The sequence below is a fragment of the Nannospalax galili genome, unplaced genomic scaffold (assembly GCF_000622305.1).
Source record: "Nannospalax galili isolate Female #2095 unplaced genomic scaffold, S.galili_v1.0 scaffold290, whole genome shotgun sequence".
Classification (NCBI taxonomy): domain Eukaryota; kingdom Metazoa; phylum Chordata; class Mammalia; order Rodentia; family Spalacidae; genus Nannospalax; species Nannospalax galili.
The window spans coordinates 8,091,145-8,107,252 of record NW_008331486.1 but is presented as its reverse complement, the minus strand read 5'-3'; the positions used below and the strand labels follow the sequence as shown (position 1 = coordinate 8,107,252).

General features: G+C 56.2%; 2 protein-coding genes across 10 annotated transcripts in view; one reads left to right on the top strand and one right to left on the bottom strand.

The window, feature by feature from the left end:
* Nup188 (nucleoporin 188) overlaps positions 1-8,012 on the top strand; it is a 69,809-nt gene extending 61,797 nt beyond the window's left edge. The window contains exons 31-44 of the mRNA XM_008826086.3: positions 1,820-1,897; positions 2,167-2,252; positions 2,467-2,612; positions 2,784-2,965; positions 3,876-4,076; positions 4,209-4,301; positions 5,091-5,249; positions 5,517-5,654; positions 6,177-6,251; positions 6,337-6,576; positions 6,706-6,837; positions 7,037-7,110; positions 7,198-7,327; positions 7,449-8,012. Of these exons, the coding sequence (XP_008824308.1) occupies positions 1,820-1,897; positions 2,167-2,252; positions 2,467-2,612; positions 2,784-2,965; positions 3,876-4,076; positions 4,209-4,301; positions 5,091-5,249; positions 5,517-5,654; positions 6,177-6,251; positions 6,337-6,576; positions 6,706-6,837; positions 7,037-7,110; positions 7,198-7,327; positions 7,449-7,625 (1,911 nt within the window). The 3' untranslated portion in view covers positions 7,626-8,012. The remainder of the gene's footprint in view (positions 1-1,819; positions 1,898-2,166; positions 2,253-2,466; positions 2,613-2,783; positions 2,966-3,875; positions 4,077-4,208; positions 4,302-5,090; positions 5,250-5,516; positions 5,655-6,176; positions 6,252-6,336; positions 6,577-6,705; positions 6,838-7,036; positions 7,111-7,197; positions 7,328-7,448) is intronic.
* A 506-nt stretch (positions 8,013-8,518) lies between these two features.
* Positions 8,519-16,108, bottom strand: part of Sh3glb2 (SH3 domain containing GRB2 like, endophilin B2) — a 16,479-nt gene continuing 8,889 nt past the window's right edge. The window contains exons 4-13 of one of the 9 annotated variants that reach the window (XM_008826044.3): positions 14,824-14,957; positions 14,514-14,606; positions 13,344-13,355; positions 12,626-12,688; positions 11,065-11,088; positions 10,568-10,657; positions 10,302-10,402; positions 10,015-10,029; positions 9,674-9,914; positions 8,519-9,383 (exon numbers count right to left, since the gene is read on the bottom strand). In XM_008826044.3, coding sequence (XP_008824266.1) covers positions 9,276-9,383; positions 9,674-9,914; positions 10,015-10,029; positions 10,302-10,402; positions 10,568-10,657; positions 11,065-11,088; positions 12,626-12,688; positions 13,344-13,355; positions 14,514-14,606; positions 14,824-14,957 — 881 coding nt within the window. In that variant the 3' untranslated portion in view covers positions 8,519-9,275. The remainder of the gene's footprint in view (positions 9,384-9,673; positions 9,915-10,014; positions 10,030-10,301; positions 10,403-10,567; positions 10,658-11,064; positions 11,089-12,625; positions 12,689-13,343; positions 13,356-14,513; positions 14,607-14,823; positions 14,958-16,108) is intronic. The other 8 variants (XM_029560263.1, XM_008826067.3, XM_008826049.3 and 5 more) reach the window with 8 other exon arrangements.

Sequence of the window (16,108 nt, the reverse complement as noted above, 5' to 3'; positions counted from 1 at the left end):
CAGGGTGAAAGGTGAAAAATAGGGGTTTAGTTTCATTCTTCTACAGTCGGTTATCCAGTTTTGCCAGCACCATTTGCTGAACATGCTGTCTTTCCTCCAGTGAATATTCTTGGCCCCTTTGTCAAATATCTGAAATTGCAAATTGCATGTACTCATATCATTGATCTATGGGTCTATTTTTGTGCCAGTACCATGTTGTTTTTATGACTATAGCTCTGTAATACAGCTTAAAATCTGGTATAGGAATCCCCCCAGCATTGCTCTTAGTGTTCAGGGTTGTTTTGGCTATCCGAGGTCTTTTGTGCTTCCATATGAATCTTAGGATGGTTTGTTCCAATTCTGTGAAAAATGTCATGGGGCTTTTGATTGGCATTGCACCAGTGCAGTAATTTTTAGAGAGAGGGAGAAAGGACATTTGGGGAAAGTGCACCATTCTTGGTATTTTTCTTAGTCTGATCCGTCGTGCTGTGTCATAGGATGTGCTGTTGAACTACTCTGTGGGGACTCTGGGTTAAGCTCTTGACCTCAATAACAACCTGATGTTGGCAGATGCCTCCTTGTTTCAGCAACCTTGTACATCTCCACGATTGTCCTCAGGGCAGACTGCCTGTGTGTCCAGAGTTCTGAGCCTAAAAGGAGCAGGTGTGAGCATGCTCTTGCCATGCTGTGTGGCTATAGACCCCTGAGACTCCACACTTACTGCAAAGCTCAGCTGTTGGAGGGTATGATGCTTGTGTCACCTGCCTGCCAGGACCTAACCAAGCAGCAGTTCTTACGGCATAGCTCTGCCATCCTGTCTTCTTGGGAACCTGACCTGGTTGATTCCAGGATCTTGATCATGCCTTCCTTCATTCGTTTAATGGCTGTTAGTGGAATGCTTGCCGTATGCCAACAGGCACTGAGGATGCAGCTGAGTAAGGCAGAGGTAGAGTCATGGAGAGTAGCCTTGAGGGAGGGAAAGTGTCATTTCCCAGATGAACGATGTAAATTTAGGTTGTAATACTTTGCTGTAATGGCGATGTGGTGGTGAACGTGTGAAATGAGAGTAGTCAGGCAGACCTCTGAGGAGGGCCATCCCAGCTGAGTATGGGAAGGAGCCCTCCAAGTGTGCACCTGTGCAGGAAAGAAGTCTGGGCAGATGGAATCACAGGTGCCAGGTCCAGAGGCAGGAAAACACCTGGTATATTCAAGAAGCCAGGTTGGCACATGCTAGTACTTGGGAGGCTAAGGCAGAGGATTGTGAGTTCAAGGCCAGCCTTGACAATGGCATAGTGAGACAGTTTCAAAAACTCAAAAGAGGGGAGCTGGAGAGATGACTCAGCAGTTAAACACATTGGCTGTTCTTGCAGAGAACATGCATTCACTTCCTGGCACCCACATGGCAGCTAACAACCATCCATAACTCCAGTTCCAAGAGAACCAGTGCCCTCTTCTGACCTCCATGGGCATTGCATAACACAGGTGCACTTACATGCATGCATACAGGCAATACATTCATATACATAAAGTAAAAATAAATAAATAAACTAAAAAGATGGAGGTGGTGAGGAGGATTGTGCTAGAGTGAGCTCAGATGAGTCATAGGCCATGTGGAGGGTGCAGCGTGCCTGGACCCCGGGAAACCTTGGAAAGCTGCTGAATGGAGGAAAGTTGGAATTCCGAAGAGGAGGCAAAGCTAGGCTTGATTCTGGCTATTTCTAAGGTGGACAGAGAAACAGCAGTGCCCCAACGCCTATTTTGATCAGAGACTTAATTGCACGTTGCCTGTTCGGACCCCGTGTGTTTTGGGTCCTAAAGTCTGGGGACTGTCTCTTTGCAGGCAGACATCCTGCACTTGACTGACTCTGCAGTGCGGGGCCAGCTTTTCCTTGATGTGCTTGATGGGACCAAAGCATTAGTAAGTGCATCTGGGAGATTCTCCACCCCCCATCCCCCCCAAGGCCACAGAGTCCTCACGAACTGCCTGCCTATTGCACAGTGGTCAGTTAGGTGGCCTGGGAGGTGAGGCTGCAGTGGTAAACAGGTGCTCGCGGCTCCTTGCACCACCGGAGAGGTCAGTGCCGGGCACGGAAGGCACAAGGCGAATAGTACCCTGTGGGTGGGACCCAAATCTGCTGCGTCTGCTCATAGGAAGTCGGACTGATGCTCTGCTGTCTCTCCCCTCAGCTCCTTGTTGCAGCATCAGTGAACTGCCTCCGCCTCGGCTCCATGATGTGCACTCTGCTGCTGGTGCTTCTCCGGCAGTGGAAGAGGTAAGTGCGCTCCTAGGAATAACTGAGGCCTTAGCCACTTCAGCAGTGCCCACCCACCCTTCCTGACTGATCTTTCCCCTTCCTGGGAGAGTGGGCTAACATCCATCACAGGAAGTGGAGCGACTTAGCAGACCACCTGCAGAAGCAGACTGCCAGTGTCTCAGAGATGGAGCAAGGGCAGTAAGGGATGCTGCCTCCGTCTGTGTTTTTCCAGAGAGCTGGGTGCTGTGGATAAGATCCTTGGACCTTTAACAGAGGTCCTGGAGGGGGTACTGCAGGCAGACCAGCAGCTCATGGAGAAGACCAAAGCCAAGGTGTTTTCTGCGTTCATCACGGTGTTACAGATGAAGGAGATGCGAGGTGAGTGGGCAGCTAGGCCATGACTCCCACTGTCCGCTCCCCTCCCACAGTGTGCCACCCACCCTCCTAGTACCTACCTACATTCTCAGCCCCTGCCATGAAGGCGGCCTTCATGTATGGCGAGAATGGCCTGCCTTGTGTGACAGTGTCCCCTTCCCATCTGTTGTGCAGTAAGTGACATTCCCCAGTACTCCCAGCTGGTGCTGAACGTCTGCGAGACCCTCCAAGAAGAGGTGATTGCACTCTTTGATCAGACCCGCCACAGCCTGGCATCCGGCAGCTCTGCAGAGGACAAGGACAGCATGGAGACAGATGACTGCCCCCGGCCCCGGCACAAGGACCAACGTGATGGGGTGAGGACGTCCTAGCAGGCTGCCTCCCCTGCCCAGTGTCTGTCAGGCAGATGGTCTGGCAGCAGTCGCTGCCCTCACAGCCCCCACTGTCTGGGAGAAAGCAGGGAGCTGAGAGCCTGAGGAACCGCAGAGCCTGTGGGGATGAGGCTGTAGGCCCAGCTCCCCTCCTACCTCGCTGCCATTTCATGAGAGAGGTAGGCGGGAGAGATTTGGGTAATGAGAAGAGTGCACGGCCAGCCTTGGGGCAGCCTCTTCTGGTGGCCTGAACGGTGGCTGACATGAGCAGACTGAAGTGAGGGCAGAAGTGGATGGGGTGCCACCTGCAACAACAGACCAGGGTGACAGGAAACAACTTGAGGATTTAAAACGAAGGATAAGGGTTAAGGGTTGGGGCTGAGGCTCAGTGGTAAAGCATTTGCTTAACATACAGGAGACCCTGGATTCAGTCCCTAAGCGCTGCCCCCCCCCGCAAAAAAATTAATTTAGCTGGGTATGGTGGGGCCCCACACTCAGCAGGCAGAGGCAGCCAGATCGCTGATTTAGGCTAGCCTGGTCTACATAGCAAGTTGCAGGCAAGCTGGGGCTACAGGGAGATCCTATCTCAAAGAAGAAAAGTATAAAACCCTGGTGATACACCTGAAGGTAGGTGCTATGGTCAGCAAGAGGTAGGGCCACTCAGAGTGCCAGTGGCAGAGTAGGACGGACCGTGCAGGTGGAAGGCGTATGTTTGGGTGGGTGGATTGCCATCCCTCGAGTTGGGCATAGGAGAGGAAGGAGTAGGGTGGGAAGAGCAGGTGCTGTATCAGTCCACTTCCAAAAGGAGTGTAGGGCAGCCAGGCCCAGAGCTGACGCTCTTCCCTGCTAGCCTGCGTTTTCCCGTTCACACATCTTTGCCCTTTGGCCTCAGCAGGTCTGTGTCCTGGGACTGCATCTGGCCAAGGAGCTCTGTGAGGTAGATGAGGATGGGGACTCATGGTTGCAGGTGACCCGGAGGCTCCCCATCCTGCCCACGCTCCTCACCACCCTGGAGGTGAGCCTCCGCATGAAGCAGAACCTGCACTTTACTGAGGCCGCGCTGCACCTGCTCCTTACCTTGGCTCGCACCCAACAGGTAGGAGGCCAGTTCAGGTGGAGGAGCCTCCCTGCTTGTGTGAACGGCCGATGCTCCCAGAGGACAGGGCCTGGCTCTGCAGTTACAGAGGGACAAGAGCAGGCTCCATCTAATTTTGGTTTTTCCTTCCAGGGAGCCACAGCAGTGGCTGGAGCTGGCATCACCCAGAGCATTTGTTTGCCCCTCCTGAGTGTCTACCAGCTTAGCAGCAATGGCACTGGACAGGTAAGTCCCAAGACCTTCCAGGAGCCTGACCCTGTCACTCATAGGTGGAAGTGCCCTCCCCACCTTGCTGCTGCTCTGCCCTGGAAGCTGCTCTCCTCTCACTGGTTTTCCCAGTGTACCAGCGGCACTGATTCCCCACTCTTAGCAGCAGGCTAGTGAAGCAGCCAACAGAAGGCACCTGAGCATGTGCTTGGCATGAGGCTGGCCCTGGTCCAGTCCCTAGCACCAAAAAAACTGGGGGTTAAAAAGGATGCCACCTGGCCTCTGGGTCCTGTCCACCAGCTTGGAGAGATGGGGTGAACACTTCTTACTACCAAATTAGGCTGAGAACAGAACCCTGGGACCAGACCTCTAGCCAGGCAGTTTGTTTCCCCAAAAGGCAGTGTGTACTTGTAGTTTTTCCACCCCAGCCCTCTAGGTACCTCAGTTATCTCTCACTGGTAGATGTATCCCAGCATCACAGAACCCTCCCTCTTGTCTGAATTGAGTATTCTAGCCTAGTCTCCCTTTAAAGCATCTAATTTTGTTTTTTCCAAACATAGAGCATGTTCAAGGCCAGAGTAGGGCAGGGACACAGCCCAGTTGACATAGCTGGTTAGTCTGGAACCTGGGGTCTACCTCTGCTGTGCGCAGTCTGCTGGCTATGCCCCTCCCAGCTCTTCTCATGCCAGTGGTAGCTGTGCCCACTGTATGAGATTTTCTCTTCTGGCAGTTGAGCCACAACGAGGTCCTGCTGCTCTGTCAGTGGTCCCGAGGTCCACATCCGAGCCTATGTGCCATTTGCTTTAGACACCCAGCAGCTCTCGGAAGTCCTTGGATGCCCCCTCCTGGCCAGGGGTCTACCGCCTGTCCATGTCCTTGATGGAGCGTTTGCTGAAGACTCTGCGCTACAACTTCCTGACTGAGGCCTTGGATTTCGTGGGTGTCCATCAGGAGCGGACGTTGCAGGTGAGGGGCTGCCTGCCTCCCGGGAGTGGATACCTGGAGCCACTTGGGGCAGGTGGGTATTAGGCTTGAGATGTTCTAAGAACCCTGGCTAACCTGCCAGCCAGAGCCGCTGAGTGATCCAGTCTCAGGTCTGTACTGATAGAACCCTTTGCTATCAACACCAGGTCACGTCGGCATGTGTGGGCCCAGTACCTAACCTCCACAGTTAGGTAGACATGGTGTGCTAGTCCCTGACCTGTGTCTTTTCCTGCTGTCCTGCCCTTTCAGTGCCTCAATGCAGTGAGGACGGTGCAGAGTCTGGCCTGCCTGGAGGAAGCAGACCACACTGTGGGCTTCATCCTGCAGCTCTCCCACTTCAGGAAGGAATGGCACTTCCACCTGCCTCAGCTCATGCGTGATGTTCAGGTGAGCCTCTGGTACTGTTCTTGGAGGGTCTAGGGAGGTGATGGGGGCAGGATGGCTGTGGGCACACCCCCTCCCCCAGTGAACTACAGACTCTCCCAGTTCATTCTTGCTTAGGGACATAGGTTTGCTTCAAGCTGCTTATTTGGGCTCAGTTCTTCCTCCACAGCAGAGCAAGGCTGTGTAGATTGAGAACTTGCGCTCTATGAGGTCAACTTGGGTTCTCAGGAGTAGGCCTGAAGCTGGAGATGCTCCACAGGCTTTGGAGGTAGCAGGTTACTGCCATGGGTTGCTGCCTGTGTGACCTTTGCCAGGTCATGTCACCTCTGTCCTGTGGTGTGGAAATAGCAATCCCCATCTTCTGCTGAGGACCCTGAATGTGCCAGACGTGCAACTGAAAACAGCCCAGGCCCGAGTCCTGCTGGTGGCTGGATGACTGTTAGGCTATAGGATCAGTCAGTGAGAGGGGAGGCCTGTTTGTGGGACTGTCTCCCCAGAGCTTTACCTGTCCCTCCTATGTCCCAGGTGAACCTGGGTTACTTATGCCAGGCCTGTACCTCCCTTCTGCACAGCCGCAAGATGTTGCAGCACTACCTGCAGGTAACCATGCCCCTGGCCCGTCACTGTTCGCAGTGCCTCACCCATGGACTCCTGGACTCACCCTTTATTTCTTGACTCCTCTCAGAACAAAAATGGGGATGGGCTCCCTTCGGCCGTCACTCCTCGAGTTCAGCGGCCATCTACCACCACCACAGCTCCTGCTATCCCCTCCAGCTGCTCTTCCAAGCAGCCTTCGGCTGACACAGAGGCCTCAGAGCAGCGAGCCCTGCACACCGTCCAGTATGGCCTGCTCAAGATTCTCAGCAGGACCCTGGCAGCCCTGCGTCACTTCACTCCAGATGTCTGCCAGATCCTGTTGGATCAGGTACCAACCATGCCTCATACCACTGGGCTCCTGGCAGCCAGCCTTGAACCTGGGCTCTGCAGTGCACTGTGCTGTCTGCTCTGGGGAGCTGCCAGGGTTCTAGGTCCAGAGTGTGTCCTTGCCTTGCAGTCCCTGGATCTTGCTGAATACAACTTCCTGTTTGCCCTCAGCTTCACCACTCCCACTTTTGACTCTGAAGTGGCCCCCTCCTTCGGAACCCTCTTGGCCACAGTGAATGTGGCCCTCAACATGCTCGGGGAGGTAGGTCTGGCCCCTCCACCCAACTCTCCTCGCAGTCTGCCACTTCCTAGTGATATGGAACACACCATGCAGCCTGACCTTCTGTGAGGATGAAGTGAGGTAACGAGAACCTGAAGTGCAGAGACCAGCTGTGTAGGACGCTCTCAAGAACTGGCAGCTGCTCCTGCCGTCTGATTTTCTTCTGCTTCTTTTCCTCTAGCTGGACAAGAAAAAGGAGCCCCTCACCCAGGCTGTGGGTCTCAGCACACAGGCAGAAGGGACTCGGACGGTAAAGTAAGACCTGGGACTGGATGAGGGCTAAGTGGCTTGGCTGCACTCAGGTGGGCCCTTTGCAGCAGTGCCCAAACCTGCCTTCTCCAGGTCCCTCCTGATGTTCACCATGGAAAACTGCTTCTACCTGCTCATCTCCCAGGCAGTGCGGTACCTTAGGGACCCAGCTGTGCACCCCCGGGACAAACAGCGGATGAAGCAGGAGCTGAGCTCAGAGTTGGTAAGGACGGGTAGAGAAGGGCACTAGGTGGCGGGCTGGCCAGCAGGGACAGCCAATCCTATGGGCTCAGGGTCAGGCCCCGGTGGTGCTGAGCCTCATCGAGCTGCTGCTTTTCTTGTAGAGCACGTTGCTTTCCAGCCTCTCACGATACTTCCGACGGGGAGCCCCCAGCTCCCCTGCTGCTGGCCTCCTGCCCTCGCCCCAGAGCAAGGCCACCTCTGCCTCTAAAACCAGCCCAGAGTCTCAGGAGCCTGTGATCCAGCTGGTGCAGGCCTTCATCCAGCACGTGCAGAGATAGGGTAGTAGTGTGCTGCTCCCTACCAGCCTGAGTCACAGCTCCAGCCATGCAGAGACTATTGGCCTGACCACTGAGAGCAGCTCCCTTCATTTTCTCCTAAGTAGCCACGACTCCAACCACCGCCCACTGACATTATTTTTGCAACAGCTTGAGAAATCAACAGCACCAACAGGGAGCTGAGGGACTGGGTGCTCAGGCCCTGTCACATCTCTGAGGTGGTTCTTTTCCTTTGAGCATTCCCGTGGCATGTGACAGGCCAGGGAGGTGCTGGGTGCCAGCAGCACAGGACAGCCTGTGTGTGGCATGAGGGTTTTCCATGATCTGTTCTTGCGGTTTTTTGGTAATACTGTGGTCTATTTATACAAATATTAAAGTACTGTTTATAGACAGTGGAGTGAGGTATGCCTTCAAAGCTTGGGGACGATGTAGGGCTCAGAGCCTTGGACATGTGGCCTCCCCCTGGCCCAGGGTGAGGAGGCAGCCTGAGGACGGCAAGACATCTCCGGAGGGCTGATTGGCCAGCACCTGCCCAGTAGTCCTGGGGACACTGTTGGGACAGGCTGCGCAAGGGGGAGTCAGGAGTCTAGGGACTCCGGGGGTGGCCTTTCTGGAGCTGCACTGCTGCTCACCTGTAGCTCCTCCTACCTGCAGAGACCCAGCTAACAGCTGCCCATTGGGGCCATCTGCCAAATGGCCACACTTGTGCCCATAATCAGGCTGACCTGGGCTCAGGTCCCCACCTGACCACCTAGCGCCTAGTGGAGGTGGTGATTGTCATCCCTTACTATGAAGGGGAGGCATGTGCTAGGCTCTAGGCCAAGCCCACAGAAGGCCCCAGCTGTTGGCTGCCTGAGCTCCAGTGGTGGGCAAATGACTACAGTCCTCAGTCCAGATCTAGGAAAGTTCACAGGAATGAAGTGTTTATTGCAGCTTCATGCGTGGGAACCGTGCTGCCGGGAGACACGGAGCCTCGTGTAACTAGGACGCTGTAAGAACTGTCCCTTTGCCCTGCATTCTGGGAGCAGTCTGCCATGGTACCTCACACCCTCCACACCAAGCCTACCCAGAGAAGGGGCCAATGAGGTCATCCCATCACTGCTTTCGGAGTGGCCTGTGCATCAGACCCTCATGGGAGCCCGACAAGTTGCACACAGGGTTTTATTTGCTAAAGCATGAGCAGACGAGACAGACAGGAGTAAAAATACCAGTTAAAAATTGAGGGAGGGCTGTAGCCACCACCCTCAGAGCTCAGAGCTGGGAGGGAGAGGGGAACACTGGGTGGTGCTGCTCCCGCTGACCCTTGTGGTGTTACTAGACCCTCCTGTCCCAGACTGTCAGCCCTGCCTGCCTTCTGCTGTCCCCCTCGACCTTTGGCTACTAAAAGGCTGATGCTCTTTTCATGCCAAGGTGTCCCCAGCATATCCTGGGCCCATGGTGCTAAATGTAGTGTCCCTCCCTCCTTAGGGGAACTGGGAGACCTCGGGCGTGCAGGGGTACAGGTCAAAAGCAGGGCTAGCAGAGGGGCCTGGAGCCATTCCGCCTTGTGGGGTTCCTTAGCTGGACAACTGGCATGACCAGAATGGGGTTAGGCCCCCATCCTAAGCAGCTGTGTCCCCAGGAGACAAGGGTGGCAGGCCTGGGAGGGGCCGCTTAGCTGAGCAGTTCCAGGTAGGTGACAGGGACCTTGCCCTTCTTGTTGCCTCTCTCGCCAATGAGCCAGTCAGGGTCCATGCCAGGCAGGCTGTAGACAGTAATGAGCTGTGGGGGGGAGCAGAGGGGAAGCTCGTGCCCTGGACAAGCGGAGAACTGGCCCCAGGACTAAGTGGGGAATCAGTCACTGCAATGGCAGCAGCTACTTCATAGCAGAATTGAGATGTCACAGGTCAAGGACTGCTTCCTAAGAGCCGTACTCGCCCCCCCACCCCACCCCACCCCCAGGGTCTCAAGGACTCCAAGACTGATGTGGGCTGTGTGAGCCTGGTCCTGGTCTCAGGTCTGGTGGCTCCTAGTCCAGCTCTTGTCTGCCCCCTTCACGACCCCAGGCCCACCTCATCAGCCAGCAGGGCCAGCTCACTGCTGTCAGCCGCTTCATAGTCGTAGAGCACCCGGGCCTTGCGAGTCCCACTGGCAGGGGGGGGCACCTCCTCCAGGCACAGTGCCGCCTCCCCTGGAGGGGCCAGGCCAGGCACAGTGGGTGCTACAGACATAGTGGCTGCAGTGGTGGTGGGTGATGTGCTGCTCAGGGGTGGGGAGGCAGGCTCCGAAGTACCCACAAAAGTGCCTGGAAATCTAGAGGGAGAGGGTACCTCAGCAACCAGAGCTGACCCCACAAGACGTCCCAATGCCAGTGCCCACCCCACTCCCAAGGGCCTCACCCCCAGTGACTTACATGGCACCCTGGGAGCTGGCAGCACAAGAGGAAAAGCAAAGGAAACTGAGATAGTTCACCCCCTTGTCCCTGCCCTCCTCCCTACTCCACTCTAGAAACTTCTCGGAGCCCTATGAGACTCAGTAGTCACTGAGGGCAGCCACTCAGGTGGGGTTCTGGCCATAGCCCTCCAGTCCTGTGTGTCAAGGGGCTTTCTGTGAGCTCAAGAAAAGGGTCTTGGCTAGAGGCCTGGGCCACTCACTGGGTCAGGGAGATAGGGGCCCCCAGGGACCTGGGCCCAGCCACACCTGCCCAGTTGCTTCTGTAGGTCCAGCATGTGGCGGTAGCACTGTGCATAGTAGGTCGTCTGAGACTTGACAAACTCGTGGAGGCAGCGAAGGTGGTTCACCTGGGAGGAAAAGACTGGGGCTCCTTCTAACCTCTGGCCTCAGGTGGGCTATCCCCATCCATCTCTTGCCAGACCCAGCTACAGGTACCGCTGGGTGAGAATGAGATACCCAGTCTATGGGTCCCCTGTCTGTAAACTTTGGCAGGACATGAACGCAGGACTCACATGGGTGCTGCTGATCCCTTCCAGCAGGAGACGGGTCACTTCTGCCTGCCGGTCGAACTCTGTCTGGGCCACTCGAAGCTCCTGCTCAGCCTGGGAGGGTCAGGCAGGGTCAGAGCAGCTCTCACCCTGCATCTCTTCTATCAGCCTTCCCTGTGCCCTGAGGCACACTGGGAGCCCCGGGACACCTCACCCCTGACTTTGCACCTAGAACCCTGAGTCCTGGAGAAGCCAGAGCCTACTTGGGACCTCTGGATAGCTGCAGAGAGAGACCCTGCCTTCAGTACTCAGCAGGGTGGAATCCACCAGATGCCTCTTTAGAGCCTAACTTGCTGTGGAGCAAATACTTCCCACACAGAGGACCTGGTAATGCCCAGCAGTGCCCCAGTGGGTGTGGGGCAGAGCCCAGAGCTACAGATACCTGACCCACACAGGAGGTGTCTGGACCCTGATCCCATTCTTCTAGCCCTTGTCCCCTAATTCCCCCGTTCCCAACTCACCTTGTCTACCTCGTCGTTCCAAAGCTGCAGAGCACAACAGCACCGGTCAGTGAGGAAGAGGAGGTGGGTACCCATCAGTGGAGGAGTGGCAACAGCCAGACCCCAGAGCCCGTGCGTGCCCTGCCGCAGCTCCCAGACACCCAACCTCTGCCCACCCTTTTCTGCTCGGCCCACCCTGGCCCAACCAGGAGCTGAGGCCGGAATGAGGCTTGGCAGAAAGGCAGGGAAGTAACCACACCCCGTCTAGCATGCTGCATGCAGGGGCCAGCCAGCTGGGAAGTCCTGCTTGCACTTCTACAGCATCCGCCCCCAACGCTAAGTGGGTCTTAAGAGAGAGCAAATGTCCCCACCCCACCCTGACTCCTGCTTGGAGGCAGGACAGGACGAGTGACCCTGGGCCAGTCACTGAACCTTTCTGTCCTCTGGCAGAGAAAGGCAGCCTCGGGCCTGAGTCACACTGGGGGTCAGTGGCAAAAGAAAAAAACAAGGCGGCCTCCACCCTCCAGGATGTTTCTCCTCGGCCCAGGGAGGGGAGCGGGAAGTGTCATCCAGAGTCTAGAGAAGAAAGACCCCCCCTCCCCCAACCATGACTTAGGAGACCCAATTCTGAACTGGCCACCCATGGAGAGCTGACCTAGGATAATACCCTGACACATGGACCTCCCATGGATCGGGGCCAGCAGGGTGCACAGCCCACAGTGGGAGCATCATCCTCATGGTACACTGGAAGGCCTGGCAACAGGTCTGGGAGTAAACTATGGTTGATGCCTCAGGGACAGTTGTCAGCCATGGAATGATGGGACAGCACAACTCACACAGCAGCATGCTCAGGACAGGAGAAGAGAGCCAGACGGCCAGTGCAAGAGGGTCTTACCCAGGAGATGGAGGGAGAGAGGTTGCTACCCAAGTACGAGAGGTGGCTGGCCTAGCTCCCACAATGAGCACTACACACCAACTAACTCAACCACAGTGCAGAGAGCAGAGCCTACAAGTCCAAGGCCACTGGGCCAGCCCAGCCTACCTCCCTTCAACTGTCCTCTCCAGGATACCGCCTGTGCTGGAGCTGGACCTGGGAGTCTGGGCTCCACTTGGGACCACCCACCCCTTCAACAGGTGCCTCCCAGGTCACCCAGCTTCCAAGCTACAAATGTGGTTGGGCAAACAGTTGTCTAGGAGTCTGAGTAGGGGAAGTCATGCCCAAGCAGCCTCCTCTAGCCCACTCAGTGCCTGGCACTCAAGAAACATGAGGAGGTTGGGGCAGTGTCCCCTGTGGGAAAGAGTGGGATGGAAAGACCCTCCTGAGGTTCTATGCAGCTGTCAAAACATTTATTCCACCTTGAGCAGATAGAAACCAGCTCAGCCCGACCACTGGGCAAGGCTGTGGGCAGAGACAGGGTTGTGGCTTCCCTGATCTGAGCTGCCCCCAGTCTCTCAAGGCCACCAGCCACATGAGCAAGGCCCTTGTCTCACCTGCCGGCTCCTGGTCCTACGCTGGCAGAGCCAGCACCTGGGGCTGTGGGCAGAGGAGGCTGGGGTGGGGCAGGGTGGGAGGGGCGCTTACCGCGGAGGCGCTGGCCGAGAGAATGTAATTACGAGGTCTAGTCTCCTGAAAGTCAGGCACCGTCTGGCGAGGAAGAGTTCATGGGGGAGGGGGTGGTCACCCTGGGCCAGGGCCGGTGTCAAGGCCAGGAGGTGGCCCCGGGGTCTCCTATAAGGAGATGCAAGAGGCCCTGGCCCCAGGGAGAGGAAGACACAGATACAGCACAGACAGACCCCTCGGCCCACTCCATCCCAGTCAGCTAAGGATGAGTGGGCTTGGGGGCTCAGTGGGTCCACATGAACATCCAGATGTGCTTGGAAGCCCAAGAACCAAGTGGCAAGAAGCTTGAGCAAGCCACAGGCTTGCCCTGGCCCTCTGGCCTGGACCCCAGGTGCACTCGGAGGCCCACTGGACCCACAGCCCTCCCACCACAGCTTTCTCCATCCCACAATCTCCGAGCACTGTTTCTGGTTCCTGCATCAAGGCCAGGCTCCTCCCCAGACAGATGGATGCATGGACAGACAGAGTGATAGGCTTTCTCCATTTGCAAGAAGCTGCCTCACAGGCTTCAATGCCTGCAACCCCTCAAACCAGAGACTGCCCCATAGGCAGAGGTACTGGGGGGAGAACAGCTGATTGCAAAAGCCCCAGGGCACACCCTGGGCCGGACATGGCACTGGGGCCCACGGACAGGATGGGTGACCAGAAGCAGCACAGCACGTGGGACAGGTATACTCACATCTCCCTCACACTGAGCCAAGTTACCCAAAGCAGAACAGAAAGGAACAAAAACAGAGAGTTAGTAAGTCCACAGCACAGGCGGAAGCGGGCCCAGCCAGCCTGGCGGGAAGGGGCACAGAAGGATGGCGCAAGGCGCTCACAAGCCACGCTTGTGTGCCCATGGGTGAACTGCTTGCTGCTCCTGCCTCACTTGACCCACAGGCCCGAGGCTCTCTGTGCCCGAAGGGGAGAAGTGGTCACACTGCGGAGACTAGGGAAAGACATAAGTAACAGGGAAAACCGTCCTGCCCAGATGAGTGACAAGTAGTCACCCCAACAGCCACAGTCACCCTCTCCATGTGAGTAGACTACACACCTGGTTGACTAGAGACCCTGTTACAGCTCTCACCGGAGGCAATGGAGGCCCCAGTGGCCATACTGACCAGGGACCTTACAAGGAAGGAAGTGAATCGCAGGGAGCCCACCAGGCTCCCTGGGCTGGCCCATCCTTCAACTGACAGGCTGGGGGAGCATGGAGAAGCTTCCCTAGCATGCCCTGGGCCTGGGAGTTTCCTCCTCAGGGTGTGAGGTGGCTATAAGGCCCTTATATCTCTGAGTAGCCTGCATGCCAAGACTGTGCTGAGCTTCAGGCCCAGCTCTCCCCCTCCTGACCTAGCCCTGTCAAATCAGCTCAGCCTGGTCTGGCCGGGATGAACAGGCCCTGATGAGCCGGGAGTGAAAGAGGAGCGGGATGGCCCAGGCCCTACTCCTCAGATAGCCCCTGCATGGTGATACGGGGGGCTAGCAGTTCTGGTGCCCTATGTTCTGGTGAGGGACACCCTGCACCCAGCATTCAAGCAGCAGGTGGGGCAGTTAGTAGGGGAGCCATGCCCAGGCAGGACCAGGCTGAGCATCCAGAGAGGCAGGGAAAGGCATGCAAGAAGTCCACCTGGCATCTAGGAGGCTGGGGGTGCCTTGGTCCAGTTAGGGGCACTGTGGGTTGGCCTACCCCATAAATGTCTGCCCTGGGGCCGCCAGAGTTCCCTGGGGTGGGGACAGAGACTGTGACCCAACCAGTCTGCAAAGTCCAGCCCCAGCCGGGAGAGGGGACATGCCAAACAGCAGGTCCCGCATGCCCCCACACTGGGCTCCCACCAGAGCTTGAGGCAGGAGCAGGCAGGGCACCTACCGTGGCTTTGGCTTCTGCAGCCTTTGCCTTCTTCAGCCTCGCTTTGCAAGCGTCCAGGTCGAGGCGTCGGTTCTGCAGGAGACGCCTTTCCTTCTGCAGGGAATGGTGCGGATGGTGAGACCTGCCCGGCTCGGGAGACCCCTGGCTAAAGCAAGGCTGGGAAACTGAGACCCAGGGATGGGAGGTCACTCCGGGTCACTTGGCCTAAGGGAGCTCCATCTGTGGGTGTGGGGGTGGGGGGCTGTGTGTGGGTCCCCTTCCTAGGATGACAGCATCGCACAGAGCTGAGGAATGGACCCAGGCCCCTTACCGAAATCGTCTTCCAGTCCCCTTCCAGGAAGTTTCGCAGAGGTGTGAGGAAGCTGAGGGAGGCAGTGTGAATGAAATCCCGTTCTGCGGCTCCCAGGCGCTTTTCAGCCTCTGACACCTTGATCAGTGTCTTTCCTGGGGAGACAGAGTAGGGCAAGGCTCAGGCTGCTCTGCCAACAGGAAGCAAGGGGGTAAGAGCTCAGAAGGAGGAAAGCTATTCAAGCAAAGAAGAGCAGCAACCTGCAGGGCCACCAACAGGGACAGACCAACATGTAGGACATCTAACATGAAACACTGTGGCCCTAGTAAGCTGTGCAGGGGCTACCGGGGTGTAGCTCAGGGAGGAGCCTTGCCTGGCATACAGGGGAAGGACAAGGCCTCTCACATTGCTCAAAGAATGAACGATTCAATAGAGATTCTGGAGGATTTCCAGAATGACAGAGAAAGGACTTTAACAAACCTCCCTCAAATCAGCATCAACGGCACACAATTGTCAAAGAGATTCACTTCCAGACTCTGGGAACTGACCAAAGACAAAAAAAAAACTGACCAAAAACAAAAAAGGATGTCCAGATCTCAGTGAGAACAAGGGAGTGTGGCATCTAAGCCCAGAGTTGGTCCCTCTCTTCCATCTACGGTGTTCTGCACTGCCACCTCTGCGGCTGGAGGGGATGACATGATTTGGAGTTGCACAGAAACCCCAGGAGACAGACACTACTGCAAACGGCAGCAATCTAAATGGCCAACAGTTGGCAAAGGCCAACATGGCAGCTAACCTGAGGCTGGAGGCCTGGTAGGAATTAAGAGGTCCAGAAAGAGTCTAGGGCATCCTGATGAGCTCCCAGAAACCTCTGGGGTTTACAAAGGCTGTGCATGCCTGGGACAGACTGAAAAGCACCCCAGACATCTATTCATCCTCAGCTGAACAGGAGGCTTTGTACCTGTAATGTAAAAGCTGCCCAGGCTTGTAAACTGCTTGGCCTGTGGATGAGTTTCCCAACTCCCACACACCATTTGTTGGTAAAGCCTTAATGGCTCAAGACATTAAAGGACAGTCCCTGACCAATAATGGCTGACTACAAACATACACAGACCCAGGAGCCACTCCTTGGGAGCTAGATTGGAAACAAAAAGAGCAAGCCAGGAATGGTGGGCAAGCCTATAACCTCAGCTACTCAGAGGCTGAGCCTAGGGGATCTGGAGTTAGAGGCCAGTCTAAGCAACTTAGCAACACACTATCTCACATTTCAAAAAAAAGGGTGAGTTGGTCGGGGTGGCGCACGCCT